The sequence below is a fragment of the Caretta caretta genome, chromosome 16, assembly GCF_965140235.1.
Source record: "Caretta caretta isolate rCarCar2 chromosome 16, rCarCar1.hap1, whole genome shotgun sequence".
NCBI lineage: Eukaryota > Metazoa > Chordata > Testudines > Cheloniidae > Caretta > Caretta caretta.
In genome coordinates, this window is record NC_134221.1 from 17,147,222 (window position 1) to 17,165,191 (window position 17,970).

General features: G+C 47.2%; 1 protein-coding gene across 5 annotated transcripts in view; it reads left to right on the plus strand.

Annotated features, from left to right (window-relative positions):
- Positions 1 to 17,970, plus strand: part of ADAMTSL2 (ADAMTS like 2) — a 46,840-nt gene that overhangs the window by 13,628 nt on the left and 15,242 nt on the right. For 4 of the 5 annotated variants that reach the window (XR_012665206.1, XM_048823134.2, XM_075120289.1 and 1 more), the window contains 6 exons: positions 67 to 242; positions 2,246 to 2,588; positions 4,608 to 4,989; positions 11,974 to 12,077; positions 14,365 to 14,491; positions 17,313 to 17,526. Coding sequence is in view for 4 of the 5 variants with exons in the window: in XM_048823134.2 (XP_048679091.1) it covers positions 67 to 242; positions 2,246 to 2,588; positions 4,608 to 4,989; positions 11,974 to 12,077; positions 14,365 to 14,491; positions 17,313 to 17,526 (1,346 nt within the window). In the remaining variant the exon portion in view is untranslated. The remainder of the gene's footprint in view (positions 1 to 66; positions 243 to 2,245; positions 2,589 to 4,607; positions 4,990 to 11,973; positions 12,078 to 14,364; positions 14,492 to 17,312; positions 17,527 to 17,970) is intronic. The other variant, XM_048823133.2, reaches the window with a different exon arrangement.

Genomic DNA, 17,970 nt, shown 5'->3' on the forward strand with positions numbered 1-17,970 from the left:
TTCTATGACTGCATATTTCTTTTGCATTCAATGAAGCTGGTTACCTGCTCTCTCTGTCTTTTTAAGCTGTTGCAGATGAAGCTGGGTACTATTTTTTCAATGGGAATTACAAAGTCGACAGCCCAAAGAACTTCAACATTGCAGGCACGGTGTTCAAGTACAGAAGGCCTATGGATGTTTATGAGACTGGCATAGAATATATCGTCGCCCAGGGGCCGACTAATCAAGGCTTGAATATAATGGTGTGCTCTGGCTTTTTATATTTGCAGGGATAGAAATTACAGGAAGAGAACAGTTGAATTCTACTGATTTTTTTCCTCTTGTGTGTTTCGTAACCACATTCGTACCAGTGGTCAAATCCTCTGGATGCAGCCAGTAGCTGAGCTACATGCTGGGGAGCTTTACAGGTGGTTCTTGAATTACAGGTGGGGGTTGGGAAGCTCCCTGACTTCTCAAAAATGTTTAAATTAAAGCAAGCCACTTGACAGTCAGGGCCCTCGTATTTCCACCCTATCATTTGAACACTGTCCACAAGGCTTGGGAGGAAGTTTTCCTCTCCCCAGGCCATAAAACAGCAGCTGTTCCATGACTGCAGAGCGGCTTCTTTGCTGCTAATGTGGCCATGTCCCCACTGAGTTTTCTAGCTGTGGCAAAAATGTAATTCAGGGAGGAGACTGTTTGAACATGGCAAACAAGGAGAGGTGAGGCAGGTGAGAACCAAGGTTCTCCAGGCCAGATTCTCCCCTGGGATTGGATGGGTAAGGCCGCAGGGAGCAGAGGTGCAAGCAGCCTGCGACTTCCACTTTACATTGCAGCTCTCAAAGTGGGCAGAGCAGGCCCTTGATGCGGTGGGGTCAGGACAGCTGAGAGTCGCATTGATTCAATGGCTCCCTGGGGAATTTGTAGTTTCCCCTTCCCATGGATAAACACCCGCTCAGTAAACTTACTTCCAGCAGGGAAAGAGGATAAAGGTTGCATCTTGGGGGTGAGCCTGGCTCCGTGTTGCTGACTAACACGTTGTTTTACTGGCATCACCAGTTCAGAGAGAACACGGGAGCCTTTCAGATGCAGATCTGGCTTTAAATAATGAATGCTGGTTTATTAAATTATCATTCTGGATGGATGACAAGCCTGGGCATGGGCAGGGGCGGGGGTGGGGGAGTTGTCTATTCTTCTGCTTGGCATTAGTATCTCAGTCAACTGAAAAGGGGAAGACAATTGGGCCATCAAGCAAAAAACTACCCAAATCTTAAAACACAATATTACTGCTATTATGAGTTCCACTGCAAGGAAAGGAAAGAAATTCATCCTTATGCAGAGAGCCTGCACACCAACCATGCATGCCTTAAATAGTGCATGGGCCTCTTTACGGGGTGAATTTCACCCTCTGAGCCAAATTCTGTCCTGGGTTCCCTGTACATGGCTTGCATTGAAGACACTGGAAACCCCTTTATATCCCAGGGAAATTATTAGTAAATAGCCATGGGACTGCAGGTGCCTTGAGAATTTTCTCTAGCACCGCATTACCAGATGTTTCTTTTCTTTTCTTTTTTTCCAGAAGGGATGATGGTAATAATTATGATGGATTTCAAGGTCTGTGCAGCTTTTTATTCAACCCCTCAGGGTTTAAGTGAGACTTAAAACGTGCACTGCCTTTGTGCCAGCCCTCTGCACAAGGGTGAATTCCCCCCACCTCCACGGGTTTTACAATGATCAGAATTGCTGGATGACTAATTCATAGCACATAATTCATTGGGAAACTGAGTTTTGTTTTCTGTTGGCCAATTGTCTGTGGGCAGCTGAGGATTTTTTCAGAATGATTCATAATTACCAAAGTCTTTCCTCACACCTTTCATGTAAAGATTGCCAAGCACTTGAGAGAAAAAAATTGTAAAGTAGCATTATCCTCATTATACAGACTGGATGAATGAGGCACAGAGGGGATAAGTGGCTTGCCCAAGTCCTTACAGTCAGTCAGTGGAAGAGCTAGGACTAGGACCTAGATTTCCCAATCTAATGCTGTATCCACTGAGCAACACTGCCAAATAATTTATGATAAATTGCTGTGGTGCCAGTTACAACAGATCTATGATATGAACTGATTCCCTAGCGATATGGCAAAAGGCACATTAAAAATGGATAGATACTAACCAGCAGCCTTTGGAGACAATAAGGCAAAGTGTAGAATTCTATGCCAAATATACATTACATCTTGGTTAACAGTAATTTAATTTGCTTTGTTTAGGTATGGAACCAAAATGGCAAGAACCCATCCATAACATTTGAATATACTCTTCTAAGGAAGCCACATTCAAAAGTTATTCAGCCTATCTACTACACCTTTTCTGAATCCGAGAGCGAGGAAAGCAGAGAGTTTGATGGAGAAGTGCCTTTGGGGTTTAGCCAGCGCAATGCAAGCTACTTCGGCAAACTCTCCAGGGAAAGGATAGATTTGGCAAACCAGGTGTTTGGAAGGCAGGACACTGAGGAAGACCTGAACTTGAGCAAAGGTCAGGAAACCAATGAAGTTTATGAAAGAGCAGAAGCAATTGACTGTGAACCGAAACTGAAGGGCAAACAACCCAAAGGTAAGGAGGAGGCCTGGACCTTGCAATGCCGCTTTTCTGAGTTTTTGATGAGACGAATTCTGCTTCCTTGGTTAATTTTTTTGGAATCCTGGGAGAACTCGTAAAAATGTCTCTGTCTATCCATCCTCTTTGCCCGGAGGGCGCTGGTTTCTGGTGGGGCCGTAGGGATGGCTGCAGTTGCACATCCCAGCTGCAGGGAGCCATGGCGGTATTTGCTTTGCAGTCTGCCTTTCTATCTCCCTCTTCCCAATGCTCAGGACGCAGCTCCACTAGGTTCTTCCCCCAGCCCTCAACCCAACACCCCCCTACACCCACCCAGAACCCCCACCCAGCCCAGCACCTCTCGCCTCCCACCCAACTCACCCCCACCCAGCACCCAAACCTCCTCCATTCAACCCAGCACCTCCTTACACCCACCCAGAACCCCCTACCCCCACCCAACCCAGCACCCCTCATCTCCCACTCAACCCAGGACTCCTCATCTCTCATCCAATCCGCCCCCACCCAGCACCCCCCTACACCCACCCAACCCAGCACCCCTCACCTCCCACCCAACTCACCCCAACCCAGCACCCAAACCTCCTCCATTCAACCCAGCACCTCCTTTCACCCACCCAGAACCCCCTACCCCCACCCAACCCAGCACCCCTCATCTCCCACTCAACCCAGGACTCCTCATCCCTCATCCAATCCGCCCCCACCCAGCACCCTCCTACACCCAGCCAACCCCGCACCCCTCACCTCCCACCCAACTCACCCCAACCCAGCACCTCCTTACACCCACCCAGAACCCCCTACCCCCACCCAACCCAGCACCCCTCATCTCCCACTCAACCCAGGACTCCTCATCCCTCATCCAATCTGCCCCCACCCAGCACACCCCTACACCCAGCCAACCCAGCACCCCTCACCTCCCACCCAACTCACCCCCACCCTACCCAGCACCCCTCACCTCCCACCCAACTCACCTCAACCCAGCACCCAAACCTCCTCCATTTAACCCAGCACCTCCTTACACCCACCTAGAACCCCCTATCCCCACCCAACCCAGCACCCCTCATCTCCCACTCAACCCAGGACTCCTCATCCCTCATACAATCCACCCCCACCCAGGACACCCCTAACCCACCCAACCCAGCACCCCTCACCTCCCACCCAACTCAGCCACCCCAGCACCCCTACCCCCCAGGTCCTCCCTACACCCACCCAGAACCCCTCTACCCCCACCCAACACAGCACCCCTTGCCTCCCACTCAACTCACCCGCTCAGCACCCCCTACTCCTAGTACCCTCCTACACCCACCCAACCCAGCACCCCTCACCTCCCACCCAACTCACCCCCACATAGAACCCCCTACCCCCACCCAGCACCCAAACCTCCTCCACTCAACCCAGTACCCCCCTAAGCCACCCAACCCAGCACTCCTCATCCCCCATCCAATCCACTCCCACCCAGCACCCTCCTACACCCACCCAACCCAGCAGCCCCCATCCAGCACCTACACTCACCCCTCCCAGCATCCCCCGTCCCTACCCAACCCATCTCCACCCAGCTCCCCTCTACACCCTCCTAGCCTGCCCCGACCGAACCCAGCACCATCTCCCTGCTCTCCCGCTACCCCAGCACCTCACCCAACCCAGCCCGCAGCCCCTGGTTGTGGGAGGACAGGGAAAGCTGTGGCATATTCTGTCTTCTCAGTGCTGGACAGAACGTCTGAAGTAGTGGGGAGTGAAGCAAAACCACAATTTTCCCTTAGCAAAAGCTCTTTCCTGTGACACATGTAACTGGAGAAGCTCTTCAGAACCTGGCAGCTATGAACTCCCAGTCCTCCAGTGTGAGTAAGTGTGATCCACAGGGCCTAACTGCCTGTGAACAACTGCCACAGATACCACCAGCCACTCCCGCTGTCCCTTGACCCAGCTGCACAGACCCATCGCCTGCACTTTCTGCTTCTCCCATCTCCCTTGTTGAGTTTATTTTGTGGTTGTTGTTCCATCCCCCGCTTTGCTCCAATCCAGATTCAAATGCAACCAGGTCTGCTTACCTGACAGACAGAGATGACAGAGACTTTGACTCGCGATTCACCTCCACGGAGTTCCTGTCAGAAAATGCAATCACCGACAAGCTTCTGGACAAAACCTCGGACTCGAAAGAATTAGTTCGGAACATGACCATGAACAGCATCTTTGCCCCAGGGGACCCAATCAACTCCGTGGGCTCGCACATAGACAGCCTTTACGTTGACTACGAAGACAACGAAGGGGTGATGACGTACAGCATCAACGGCACCTACATGGAGCTGAGCAGCGACAAAATAATCAACACTTCATCAGAGACTCAGTTCTCGAATGCTACCGTTACCCTGACCAGCCCCCAAGGGAACAGAACCCACAAAGCCAGGTAGGGGACGCGTTTTTAATAAAATTCAATCCCATTGATTTCTGTGCTGTTCTCTCACATGCATTGCACTTAGGGCAGTCCAGGTTACACATTCTGATCTGTAAGGTAAGTAGGATGAAGATGTCCTTTAAAAGGTTTCTGCAAGAGGTTAATTTGCAAGCAAAATTCAAAAATGCTGTCAGGGGAGGGAAAAGAATTGACACCTTAACAAGATAAAAAAGTCACTGTCCACATTAAAGGGACATTGGCCACTGTATTTTTATAGCTTATTGCTCTCTGTCTATTGTCGCATTTCATTAGAGGACTGAACATAATAAAACCTCTTTTCCTACTCATTTTGAGTGCTCTTATTTGACCAACGCTTATTTTCCCCTGCTCCCCTTTCCTTGTATTTCTAATGCAGCAGAAGTTGGTATGGCTCCTTTTTGTGTACTTGTGGTTGATTGTCATCCACCAGCATTGTTATTGATGCCAGCAGGAATGTGTAGACAGTAGCTTCGGGGAATCACCTCTGTTAGTTAACTATTGCTCGAGAGCCAGAGGGGGGAGGATAACAGCTTTTGTGCAGGCCCTACAAAAATAGGTTGGTTTGTTTCTTTGATTTGATTTAATTGCTGAAGAAGCAGTGGTGTTAGTTGATATTTATTAAGCATACGGAAACACTACCTACCAGCTGCTTATTTTGAGCTAGGTCAAATATGGGGCATGAACTACAAAGCCCCTTGACTTGGTGTTTTCTGTTGACTCTACTATGAAATGTTATTGGTTGTTAAACAAGGCATAGAGTGTATTTAACAATTATATGTACAGACAGGCAGGGCATGGATTAATGGGGATCTAGGGACACACAGTTCCCGATGATCTCCTGAGGTCCCTTCCAACCCTAACCTTCTATGATTCTATGAAGTCAGGTACACAGTAGTTTACTAAGAAAGGAATTCCCTGTAAGGACTAAATTATGGATCTTCAGCCATTTTCCCCCCTATCAAATAGTTATCTTTGGGGCTGACAGTACAGAGAAACAGTATAATTTACTGTAAAATTAGCACCTGTCCTAGTGAGCACACTGCCTTATTCACAGTTACTCTGTGCTGGGAGATCTGGCGGCAGATGCTGTCCCCTGCCCTAGGGGTGCATTGGGGCTGGAACTGTAGAGCAAGGTGCCAAAGGGGTGAATTTCTTGATCACAAGGCCACCATAAGGCAGTCGTAAGAGGTCCTGCATTCCCCCTCACAACCACTGGTGCAGGGGCTGCTGGGGATAGGGTCAGGAACACAAGAGGGTGCGTCGGAACAGAAGAGGGTGTCTGTAACACACGCAGCTAGAGAGATTCTGGGCTATTCTGGACTGCAAAGCAGCCAACAGGCAGCGCTCAGGATGCTGCCATCAATTCGAATACCTCCAGGACAGTTCAGATTTATCCCAGAGGCTGTTTCGGCTCCTGGAGCAGTCCAGAATCCCAAGGGCAAGAAGTGGATTCAAACAACCTTTGCCTGCTCTCCTACTCAATTGTGCCCTCTGTGCTGCGCCCTCGGGAGACACAGTCAGCCTTGGCGTCTGTTCTTGGTCCGGCCATTGATTTACTGTGTGACTTTGGGCAAGTCACTTCGTCTCTCTCTGCCTCGGCTTCCCCACCCGTAAATTGGGGCTAATGATACTGACCTTTCGAAGTGGCTGTAGGTCTGTGGATTGAAGGCACAATTGAAGTGCTCTGTGGGATTGCAATCTTTATGTCAATATAGTTAGGCCCAAGAAATAACCATTAAAACAAACAAACATGCCAGCGAGCTCCCTGCTAAGAGCTTTAAAACACTGTTGAGGTACATTAGGTGTTAAGCCTGTCAGCTTTATTCAGTATTTGGCGTAGGAAACGCTTTGCAAGGACTTTCTCCTGCGCTGCCTAGGAAAGCGCGAGTGTTTTGGGAGCACTTTCTGCAAACCAGGACTAGCGTCACTTAGCATCAGTGGCCTATAATTTAAAGATGAACGATTTGGAGGGAGTGGATGGCCCAGTGGTTATGGTGCACACCTACAACTTGAGAGGTCAAGTTCTGTTCCCCCGTCTACTGCTGACTTCTTATGGGATCTTGGGCCAGTCTCTTAGTCCCTCTGTGCCTCAGTTCCCCAGCTGTAAAATGGGGGTGATAGCACTGCCCTGCCTCCCAAGGGTGCTGTGAATTTTAAATGCATTAAAGATTGCAAGGCATTCAGATAGGAGGCCATATAGGCACCTAAAATAGAGAATTCTGCATATTAGCTGTGAAAGCCCCCAGTGACACAAGGAACTTACTAAAATGCACTGTCTATTCTCCCCTCCAGCCCCTGACAAAGACAGGGTTAGTAAGGGTTAATCCTGTTGAACAGGGTGCCCATATCACAGTTTTCCTAGAAGCTCCTCTATTAAAATGTTCCCTTTCCCCCACTCCCATTGAACTGAAGCAAAATGCTAATTTTCAGATCAAAATAGTCACTGATGGTTTAAACGAGTTATTGTTTTCTCAGATTGGGTGTTTATATCTGGGCAGTGAAAGGCCCCGATTCTGCGTGGTGGCTGAATTGGGCTCGGTGCATGCTGGGAGTGTAGAAAGATGTCATTCGCAACTGTCCCACTAGTTATTGTCTGGCTCTGCACTGGGCTGACTTTCAACCTTGCCAGTTACCAGTGGTCCCCTAGGGCCATTTCAGCAGCCATTGATTGTCAGGGCACAGGGATGTCACAGCCATGCCAAACGGTCAGCAGCCACACCCTGTGTGCTGGCAGCCAGGTGTGGAGGGGTGGCTTAGGAGTGCCACAAAGGCCCAGCTAAGCTGGAGGTAGGGCAGCTTTGTGCCCCCAGGGCAGTGCGGACCTGAATCCACACAGCTGAGACACTGGCCCCAAGCACTCTCATTAGGAAGCAGGCAGTGAAAAACCGGCATGTGCTTCATTTAAAAAAAATTTTTTTTACACACTTCACTGAAACATTGTTCTCCAGCGTGGTTGTTCAAAGGGTACTTATGACATAATCGGCAACTTGTTCTTCCAAATATAGCGCCTCTGTGGGTGTGTGTGTTTGTGCGCGCCCGAGCGAGTTCTGCCAGAAAAGGCCAGACCACACTCCAGTGCATCTCGGCACATCATGTACTGCATAAATCCCCAGCCCAGAGGACGGTGGATTGAACAGATAAAGCGTATGATCTAGGGGGTCAGTTTCTGGAGATGCTAAGGAAAGCTGGCAGAAGGCAAATTGGAATTTTGTTGTTGTAAAACTGTTGGAGCCTTGAAAGCTTTTCATCACTTGGGTACAGATTGGAGGAGAATGTGGAGGGATGGGCCCCAAACCTGCAGTGGATGGAGATCAACAGCTAGGCTGTCGAGTCACTGGCAATTGAAAGCCACTCCATCGGGCTCCACAGTAGAGGGCAGTGACAAGAGAAAGCAGGAAGCAGTGGCTCTCTGCAGCCTGCTCCCCTCAGATCCAGGTGGAATTCTAGTCAGTTGACCCAGGACTGACTACTCCTTAGGGGGAGTTTTGATCCTGGATCGCATGGTAACATGGCTTGCTTAGGAAGGGTGCAGCTATAGGGGAGGAAGGAACCAAGAGAACAACTGGGCAGATACCAAGTTCCTTACAGATGTGCTCCCATCTTCTGTGTTTTTCCTGAGATCTTGGTTCATCTGCAGGCTCAGAGGATGGAGACCTCTGCCAATTCCATGTGGGTTGGGAAACCCACTCTCCCGATAGAGCAAAGCAGAGGGAACTCTGTGGCCATGCCTACACTCAGAGAAAAAGTGTATTTTTAACATGTTCACTAGACCACATGTTCACATATTGACCAGACAACTGTAGTTTTAATAGGTGTTGCTGGTCCAGGTAAACCCAAGCTCTGGTGTTGACCTCCCCCAGTTAATGTGCTAAAACTAAAACTGCCTTGTCTGCATGAGGATTTTAACACATCTTAAAACCACACTTCTTTCCTAGTGAAGTCTGCAAGTGAAAACACAGGTTATTGGCAAACCATATGTGGATTTTCCCAGGGGCAACTTGTGGCCCTCTGCACTGAATTCTGCTCTCTGCTGAAGCTGAAAGGGTTACGCTGTTGGAACTGAGAGCAGAATTTGGCCTGTAACTGTTCTGATTTTCTTTTGGAAGAGAAGGTAAAAAAATATGGAACTAATCCATATTATTCCATTTGTACCCACAAAATACACAGGTATCTGATTCTCAATGGGCCCTATCTCACTGACTTCAATGGCAGCAGGATCAGACCCATATCTGCTGGCTGATAACATCTTGGTCCTGACTCCCCATTGATCTGCTTCTTGTACAGTCAAGTACACAAGTGCAAAGTTGGTGCAAAATGCTGTTAAATTGGAATGGTTACTGAGGTTAATCTACTTCACACTCACTTTGCACTGGTGTAAAAATCTGGACTAGAAAGCAAAAAATATGAGTCCAAACTCTTTGAATATTGAGCCTCTGCATTCACTTGTAGTTGTGAGGGTTATTCTTCTGCTGCAGAGACCCTTGCTTGAATCCGGCAGCCAAAACAATAGCAGATTCCAGAATGGCAATTTCTACCAGAAAGAGATGTTTGCTTCTATGGCCCCAGGAAAGCAGCTCAGTATAAAGCCAATATGGGTGCGCCTGGCCTGTTGCAGAAAAGGGGGTGGTGCTAATTTTTGTTGTTGTTGCTTGCTTCAGAAACATGGACACAAAAGCTCGGAGGGGGAGGAAAATGGGTGACCTTAGTGCAACCCATAATAATCAGCATAATTTAAAAAAAAACCAGCCTGGTTGTATAACGACTCACTGCCGTTTGCATTTAGAAGTAAACAAAACAATAGTTATGTCTGCGCTCTAAATGGGAAGAGAACTAACTGTTACCATATGACAAAATGTCTAATTTATCTAGAAGTTGTTTCTGCAACATCCTTACTTGTAGAAGAAGCTCTTTGAGTTCCAATCACATACATTAAAGGGACACTGTTGAGGGGGAAGGGGTTCTAATCTCCAAATGTGATACAAGCCTATTTTGTGTGTGTGTGTAGGAAGATTAGGAAGAAGGGAGTAATGCCATACATATTCCAAAGGTCAAATTCTTCACTCAGTTATTCCAGTTTCAGTCTAGAGCAGCGGTTCTCAAACTGTGGGTTGGGACCCTGTTTTAATGGGGTCACCAGGGCTAGCATTAAACTTACTGGGGCCCGGGGCCACAGGCAAAGCCTGAGGCCTTCAGCCCTGGGTGGTGGGGCTCAGGTTACAGGCCCCCTTCCTCGGGTGCTTTGGCTCCCCTGCCCAGAGCGATGGGGCTCAGTCTTTGCCCCCCTTGCTTCCTGGGGTCATGTAGTCAGGGCAGCAGGGCTTGGGTGGGCTCAGGATTCGGTTCTCCTTCCTGGGGTCATGTAGTCATTTTTGTTGTCAGAAGGGGGTCACAGCTCAATGAAGTTTGAGAACCCCCGGGAGGATAACCCTTTTGAAGTCAATGAATTCAGCGACATGGGTGAAAATCCAAAGGGATCCCCCATCATTGGAGTTATTTTGGAATCACACTGGTGTGACTGAGAAAACAATATGGCCTGAAGTATTTAGGCGGTGCTCTCTTTCTCGAGATACATTTTAAAAACGTGAAAAGAACAGACGCTGATCACCATTTTTATGGGTCCTATGGAAAATCATCATTTTGTGCCTCCCCCCGCTGGCTCTACAGCAGTAGTTAGTAAGAAGACAGTTGTTGGGACTGCGTTGACATCAGTGGGTGATGCTGGTCCAAAGCTGTTTGGGTGAGATAAAGCACTATTTATAGCCAGCCACGGTTGTGATTTTTAAACAAAAATAGCCATGTTAATTTCAGCTCCATTTCAAACACAGGAAGTGACTGTTTGCCAAAATGACAGAGGCAAAATCAGTGGGGAAAATGAGATTATTTTTAATTCTTCTAAGAGGTCATTACTAACAATGGAAGGAGGGTACGTCTGAAAGGGAGACGATAAAAATACTCAACAGTGTCCTTTTAAAGCTTTTATGTGACAGAATGGACGTGAACTTTTCCTATGAATCATAAATAAGGCAATTTCAGAGCTTCTGCTGCCTAGAAATTACACAAGCTGCATATCTTGCTAGGCCCGAGACAGCTGGAGATCAGGATAGAACCTTACATACAATTCTAAAACACGATAGCAATTTCAAGGGTTTAAACAAAGTATTTAAGATTTGATTGTTGTAAAGGTGCAGTATCCCTGACGCATTAGAATGTTACATTATATAGCTATGCAATGAGGTTGTGATTCTTGGTTTTGTAAATGCTTGTATGTATACCAGGAGAAATTCATAATTCCTTTACCAATGGCATTACATGTGTGAATATAGTGTCCTAAAAGATGTACGTTATAGAAATAATTGAGCAAGAGTGACATAGAGGCAAATATGAATTTGGAATGCCTGTATGTTTAAAAACCAAGGTTTGTTTTGAAAAGCAGTCTGAGCAAAGTACTATTCAGCATTTAGATTTTCAAAAACAGTAAATTTATGGGATTTGAAAATCTCAAGTCTGTGTAGGGAATGTTTGTGGTACCATATCTGAGCAGTAGCAATTAGCATGGCATATTTTTATTTCATGCCGATATCACCAGGAAGGAGATACTGCACCTTTAATTACTGTATGTTTAGGGTCAGGTGTATTTGAGCAGAAAATGCAAACTTTGTTAAATTCTGAACTGTTTCTACTTGTGGGTATTTTTATCCCATTCTCTCTATTTCTAGACAGTGGAAGCTCTGCCTCTAACCAGGCTGGGGATTCTACTTGGGGATCAGGACAGGTATGTTGTAAAAACCAAAAAACAACCAACCAAACCAAACCAAACAAAACCCCCCAAAACCGAAACAAAATCCCCCCAAACCCAACCAAACCGCAACCGAATCAGTTTGAGTGTTTGATGTGACATATCGAGGCTCTCCTTGTAAATGCTTTTTTTTTTTTTTTTTTTTTTTTGCTTATTGCTAGAAACAGATTGAAGTTGTTAAGAAAGGGCCAAGGTGTGAGTGCTGCTGACATGTACAGGTGGAAGCTTTCCTCCCACGAACCCTGCAGCTCTACATGCACTACAGGTAGTTATCAGAAGCAGCCAAATTCAACCTCTGCAGAAGTACTGAGATCACCCACTGAGTGAGTCGCTTTTATGTTCGTTAGAGATGGGGAGACCTAGGTAATGTTTAGGGGCCTGATCCGAGGCCCACTGAAGTGAATGGCCTTTGGATCAAACCTCAGGTGAAGTTGCCCTGATCCGCTAAAGCCCAGATCCTGCAATCAGATTTGTGCAGAGGAGCCCTGTGTCCACAGGGAGCCGCTTTCTGACTTGATTGTACTTTTAATTCACTCTGCGCAGGGTAAATGCAGGGGAGAGGAAAATCAGGCCCTGTCAGGAACCAGCGGGCAACATTTTCAAAAGAGCATCGGTGACTTAGGAGCCAAATTCCCATTGGCGCTAGGCTTCTAAGTCATTTAGGGATTTTTGAAAATTGTACCCATCTCCACTCCACTGTCAGCTCATTCCTTGCAATGTGTCACTTTCAAACCAATCCTAACCATGTGCTTTTAACACTTCTAAATGGATACAGGCAGACCCTGCATAGCACGTTTTGGTTTTTAAAAAGTTCCCTTTTACGTACCGATTAACGTTTTCTTAATTTACTAGCCCAGCAGGGCTACACTGTGGAGTATGGTGCCTTGTAGGACCATAAAGCTTGCACCAAGTTTTAGCATAGTGGCTTCTTGAATTGAGCCACTATGCCAGTGGAATGATTGAAACCCATGTGGCTAGCATTTTTTTTTTCTTTTTAAACTGTAAAGCTCGGTTTCTTTCTGACAGAGAAACTGTACAACTGTGGCAGAAAACAAAGTTGTTTGAGTTTGTTTTGTTTCTCTCTTTCCTGATCTGGAGTCTGATCTCAGTTACATGGGTGGAAATCTGGAGTAACTCCATTGATATCAATGAGATCAGAATCTGGCCACCGTATTTTCCCCTATTTCCCTCTCAAGGCACAGTTTCAAATGACTTGATCTCCGCGTTTCAGTGATTAGAGGGGAGGGGAGTAATGTTGCTAATAAGTCTGGCCTGTGACAAATCCATGACTTGCCTTGAAATATGCATATAGGTAAAATGATCATCTGATAGTGGGTTTGCCTATATCATTCCATACATAGCACAGTAGTTAAAATAAGCTGGATACTTCATTGCTTTTGGAATTAGGGCGGAAAAAAAGAGGGGAATAAAATCTTCGGAGGGAGACTTTTTAAGGGAATGAATGCACAGATCTTCTTGTAAGCATGCCAGAGTGGTTGGCTTGACCTGCTGGCACTGCTATGAAATGTATAGGGACCAGGAACGTGGACAACTGTTCTTCAGTTCAGAATCCTGAAACCCACAAAGTTCAAGTATGTCCTTGAGCTCTGTGATTCCTGCTGAACAGCCGTCTCCTAGCTGAGGCAGGCTTTCAACCTGACCCAAACTGAAGCCAGTGGGGAATGTCCTATGCAAACCACTCCTTGATCCTCACCTTTTTCTGTTGACATGTCGCAGAGGAGTGCTGCAGTGTCAGGAGTTGGTAGGTTTCTTTTAGTTTCAGAAACCTGGCTGGGAGAGCTGGAATTCTTGGTACCTGTAGACAGATTAGTCTCTTGGTCCCAAGCCATGTCCCAGAAAGGACTGAACAATATTTATTCTGGCTAACAAGGCTGCAGGGGAAAAAGTCCCAGCATGATGACATTCTGCTTTCTGTGCTTAAACAGGGGAGGAGGGTCAGATTCCTCTTTTAATAATCATGTAAGAACCAATACTAGGCCAAGTGCACTGTACATCCTGCAGGCAGTAAGGCACAATTGTGGCATGAATTATGTCGATGTACTGGGTGGAGGGAGATGGGAACCTCTTCCCCAGCCCCATGGTGCACCCACACAAGAACTGGACAGAATAAGAATCTAAAACTCCTTTGAGAACCAGGAGGAGGGACGCCGCTAACATGCTTGCAGGCCTATGGCGGCAATGGTGAGACACCCTGAACATCTTGCATCTATGCTAGCATTGGTCGCAAGTCCTGGTTGGGGTGTCATGATGTTCCGCCTTGGAACAGCACTAAGGAGAACTTCAAAATGTACTACCCCAGGTATCCCCAGGGCCACCCTGCTCCATACAGGCAGGAAGAACTCTCCATTGTTCCACCCCCCACCCAATCCCATCCTCTTTCTGCCACCAGCATCCCTGATGACTGTCAGCTCAGGTCATGGCCCTTCAATTTTAATTTGGAAAGACATTTTGGAACATGCAGCTCACAAACAGTTCGGGTGTAAAAATCACCAAGCATGCATTTTGTGTGTGTGTATTTTTTTTAAAAATAGGAGTGATGTCCACATATGCAATGTGTGTTCGTTATGATGGGATCGAAGTGGATGATACGTACTGTGATGCCATGACCCGTCCCGAGCCTGTCCATGAGTTCTGTGCTGGAAGAGAATGCCAGCCAAGGTACTATATCAGTAAGGAGTTCTTCACGGGGCCATACATTTTGTCTTCCTTAGAATTATTTGGAGCTGGTGGGGATTCTCTTCTAGGTTCTGAGCAGTGATGGGCCAAGCCACCAGGTTCAGAACCTCCCCAAAGTTCCCGGGGTGTTTAGATCTGGGGTTTGGTTTGGGCTCATCTTTAATTACCAAGTCTATCTCCTGCCCAGGCCAGCACAACAAGGGGAAGAAGAACTCTTTGGGTCAGAGACAGATTCTTCACAGTGAGTTAGGTTGAAACATGCTTTATTGGTCCTTGGATGTTTGCATTAGTCAGGAGCGGGACAAACCTCTTGCACCACAGGCCTTGCCCCTGTGGTGACATGGTGGATAGGCTGGGAAGTTAGAGCCTGTTGGAGCACTGCGTAAGGGCCTTGCCTGGCTGAGGGTGTAAGGGAAGGAGGCTTCCTGATCCCTCTTCCCCTCCTGCACCTTTCCCAGCAGTGACTTGCATGGCAGGACTCAACCTTGCTCCCAAACAACAGCTACTGTTGACGTAGAACCTAGACCAATTTCATTCTCCACTCTTGTAAGGGGAAGGGGAATCAGCCAACAAGTGTTACATTCCCAGAGCGTTGCTAGCATCAGCGATCATGCTAATGCTCACTGAGATGCATCAGCAACAGCGTTGGGTCTAAATGAGAACCCTGAGTTTGATACCCCAAACTCTGGGACAGTTCAGACTCTGACCCAGTTCCTGATATGAACTGCATGGTTCGGATCCGCCTCTGCAATGGAACCCCAAATCCAAAGATCTTTCCATTTTGGGGAAGTTGAGATACCAATCCAGATTCAAACTTTGTGGCTTAGGTCCATCTCTGATTGCATTTTTTAAAAGGTTTGTTCTTTTCAAGGTTCGCTAGAAACGCAAGTTATGGGTGGGATAGATCGGTGCCTGCCAAAGAGAAAAGGGCTAAACCAGGCAGGGAAAGAAACGTTACTTGTTGTACTTTGTACCAGGCGGCACAAAGTGAAAAGAAGCAAAACTGTGCGATGCATGTTCTGTAATAGTGCCTTGTTGCTGAAGTAACACAAAGCTAGGCTAGAGCCGTGTCAAGGGTCTGCATAAACCTGCAAACGCATGGAAAGGGGAAGTTTAGCATTTTGGCAATGGGTGCCGGGTTTATTGTATTGGAAAGGTGTGTGTGTGTGTGTTTGGGAGTGTGCGGGTACACTCCCCTTTTCCAATGTGAAAATCTCTCTGGACCCAGGATATTGAGGCTGGCCACATTCACCCACCCCACTGTGCCCAAGTCTTGCTAAATGCTTCAGTGTCTCCTCTGAATGTAGGTGGCACTTTGATGTGTGCAATGACTTTTTAGAGCTGCCCCGCTCATGGCACCCAAATCCTTATTTGGAGCTTACGTCCAGAAGCAAACGTGTGGTCCCTGGAGTGTGTACCAAGCACAGCGACCTTTTTGCTCGGAGACGTCAATGCTCTAGATCCATATTGCTTGACCTTTTCAGGTTGGCCACCCTCAAAACCTTTTGCGACCCCATCTATATTTACTATAAAAGCCGGGGTAAAAATGTCTCAGTGTTAAGCCTAGATAATTGCTTTGCGTGTGTGATTCAAGAGGTCGATTGAGAATTCTTGACCTTGAGGGATAACGGTGGGGGTGGGGGGAGAGGGGACGGGTGAGAGTTTCGCAACACCATGAGACCTCTTGGTTGCCTTCGTGACCCCCTGCCCTGGGCATCGTGATCCATCAGCTGAAAACTGCTGCTCAAGAACCACTTCTTTCCCCCTCACTTTCCTAATGGATTGATTTTTACATTCAAAACAAAGCATGTTTCGTCATATATAGCTCTGTCTATAGCATCGTAACTGCACTATACTCACTGCTTGATACAGCCCTGTCTTATGCATGTGTTTATATAACCAATCAAACAGATTAGCTAAGCACTGACTTCTGATGTCAGTGGAATTAAACCTGGGGTAAATGTGGCACATTAGGCCTACTGTGGTTTTTGAACGCTGTAAGGGTACTCTCTGGTATTGGGTAAGGGAGCATGTAACCTAGGCAGCTCTTTTAAGTGTACCCCAGGGCAAAATAAGAGAGTTCAGTCCTTGGAGATTCTGTGGTATCCCCACCTCCTATTGACTTCCAGGGATAAATCCCAAAGCTTGTGATCAGTTTATTTCTCCCATTTTAGACATTTCTTTAAGTATTTTCTTTAAACTTGGGGTGATTATTGGTGCTTTTGAAGGCAAGGATATGACATCGATGCCGGGTATAGGTGGGCAATGCACACGCTTCCCTTCACAGTCTAGACATGGATGCCTTGGTCAGCAACAGTAATGCATTTATCTTAAAACTTCTGAAGTGAATCTGCCAACTGTGTGGAAATGTGCTCTGGATGTATGTCCTTTTAGGGCTAGACTGAGACCACAAGGGTCATTTTCACATGGAACTATCTGGCTCTCTATCTCAGGGTTTTGTTCTGGAATCTGTTACGGTAGTGTCTGTGCATCTTACAGTTCATGTGAACTCAGGTCTCCAGGGTGAAATATTAGTAGATTGATGCACAGCAACACCTAATCCTACCTTGTATGGAGATATCTGAGTCGTTTACAGCCCCGTTGCAGAATGTGCCTATTGCAACAATCTCCGTACCAGATTTACCACTTACAGGGTCACTGACAGCTTTGAAGAACCATTGCTGAGCTCCGATAACCTTCACATAATACCGTTTTCCTAATCCAGTATTACGCTCACACCTCCTGCACATCTCCCATTCAGAATGTGAATACTCCAGTTAGAATCTCTCTCACTTCCTTGCAGGTGGGAGACGAGTAGCTGGAGTGAGTGTTCCCGCACCTGTGGGGAGGGATATCAGTTTCGCATCGTCCGATGCTGGAAGATGATCTCTCCTGGTTTCGACAGCTCTGTCTATAGCGATCTGTGCGAATCTGCTGATATTACCCGGCCGGACGAACGCAAAATCTGCAAGAACCCAGCATGTGGGCCTCAGTGGGAAATGTCTGAGTGGTCAGAGGTAAATTCCCAGAAGTGCTGGCAGCCCGTGGAGAGACAGCAGGCAGCAGTGGCTAGGCATCAGCCCCCACGTGATATACATGATTGCCAAGTTCTCCTTGCTTCCAGATCCCAAGATAAGGGGAGGCAGAGCTGAAAACTAAGATGCAAATCCACTGACTTCCACACAGATGCACATAAGCCAGGACTATCTTAGCATTGTTCTTAAAACCAACCCCCCGGGGTGGCCCTGCTGGTGCTAGCAATGGCAAGAGTATTCCCATGTGCCAGCCCCTAGTGTTTTAACTACTGTCTCCTAGACCTGCTCCCAGTGGTGTGCCAGCGTTCACATTTGAATGATGCCATGATGCAAACAGGGTCTTGCGATGGAGATGTTTCCACAGTGCCCCCCTGCACCTCACAGGACTTGTCTTGTGTAAATCCCTACAAGCTCCCTCTAGCTCAC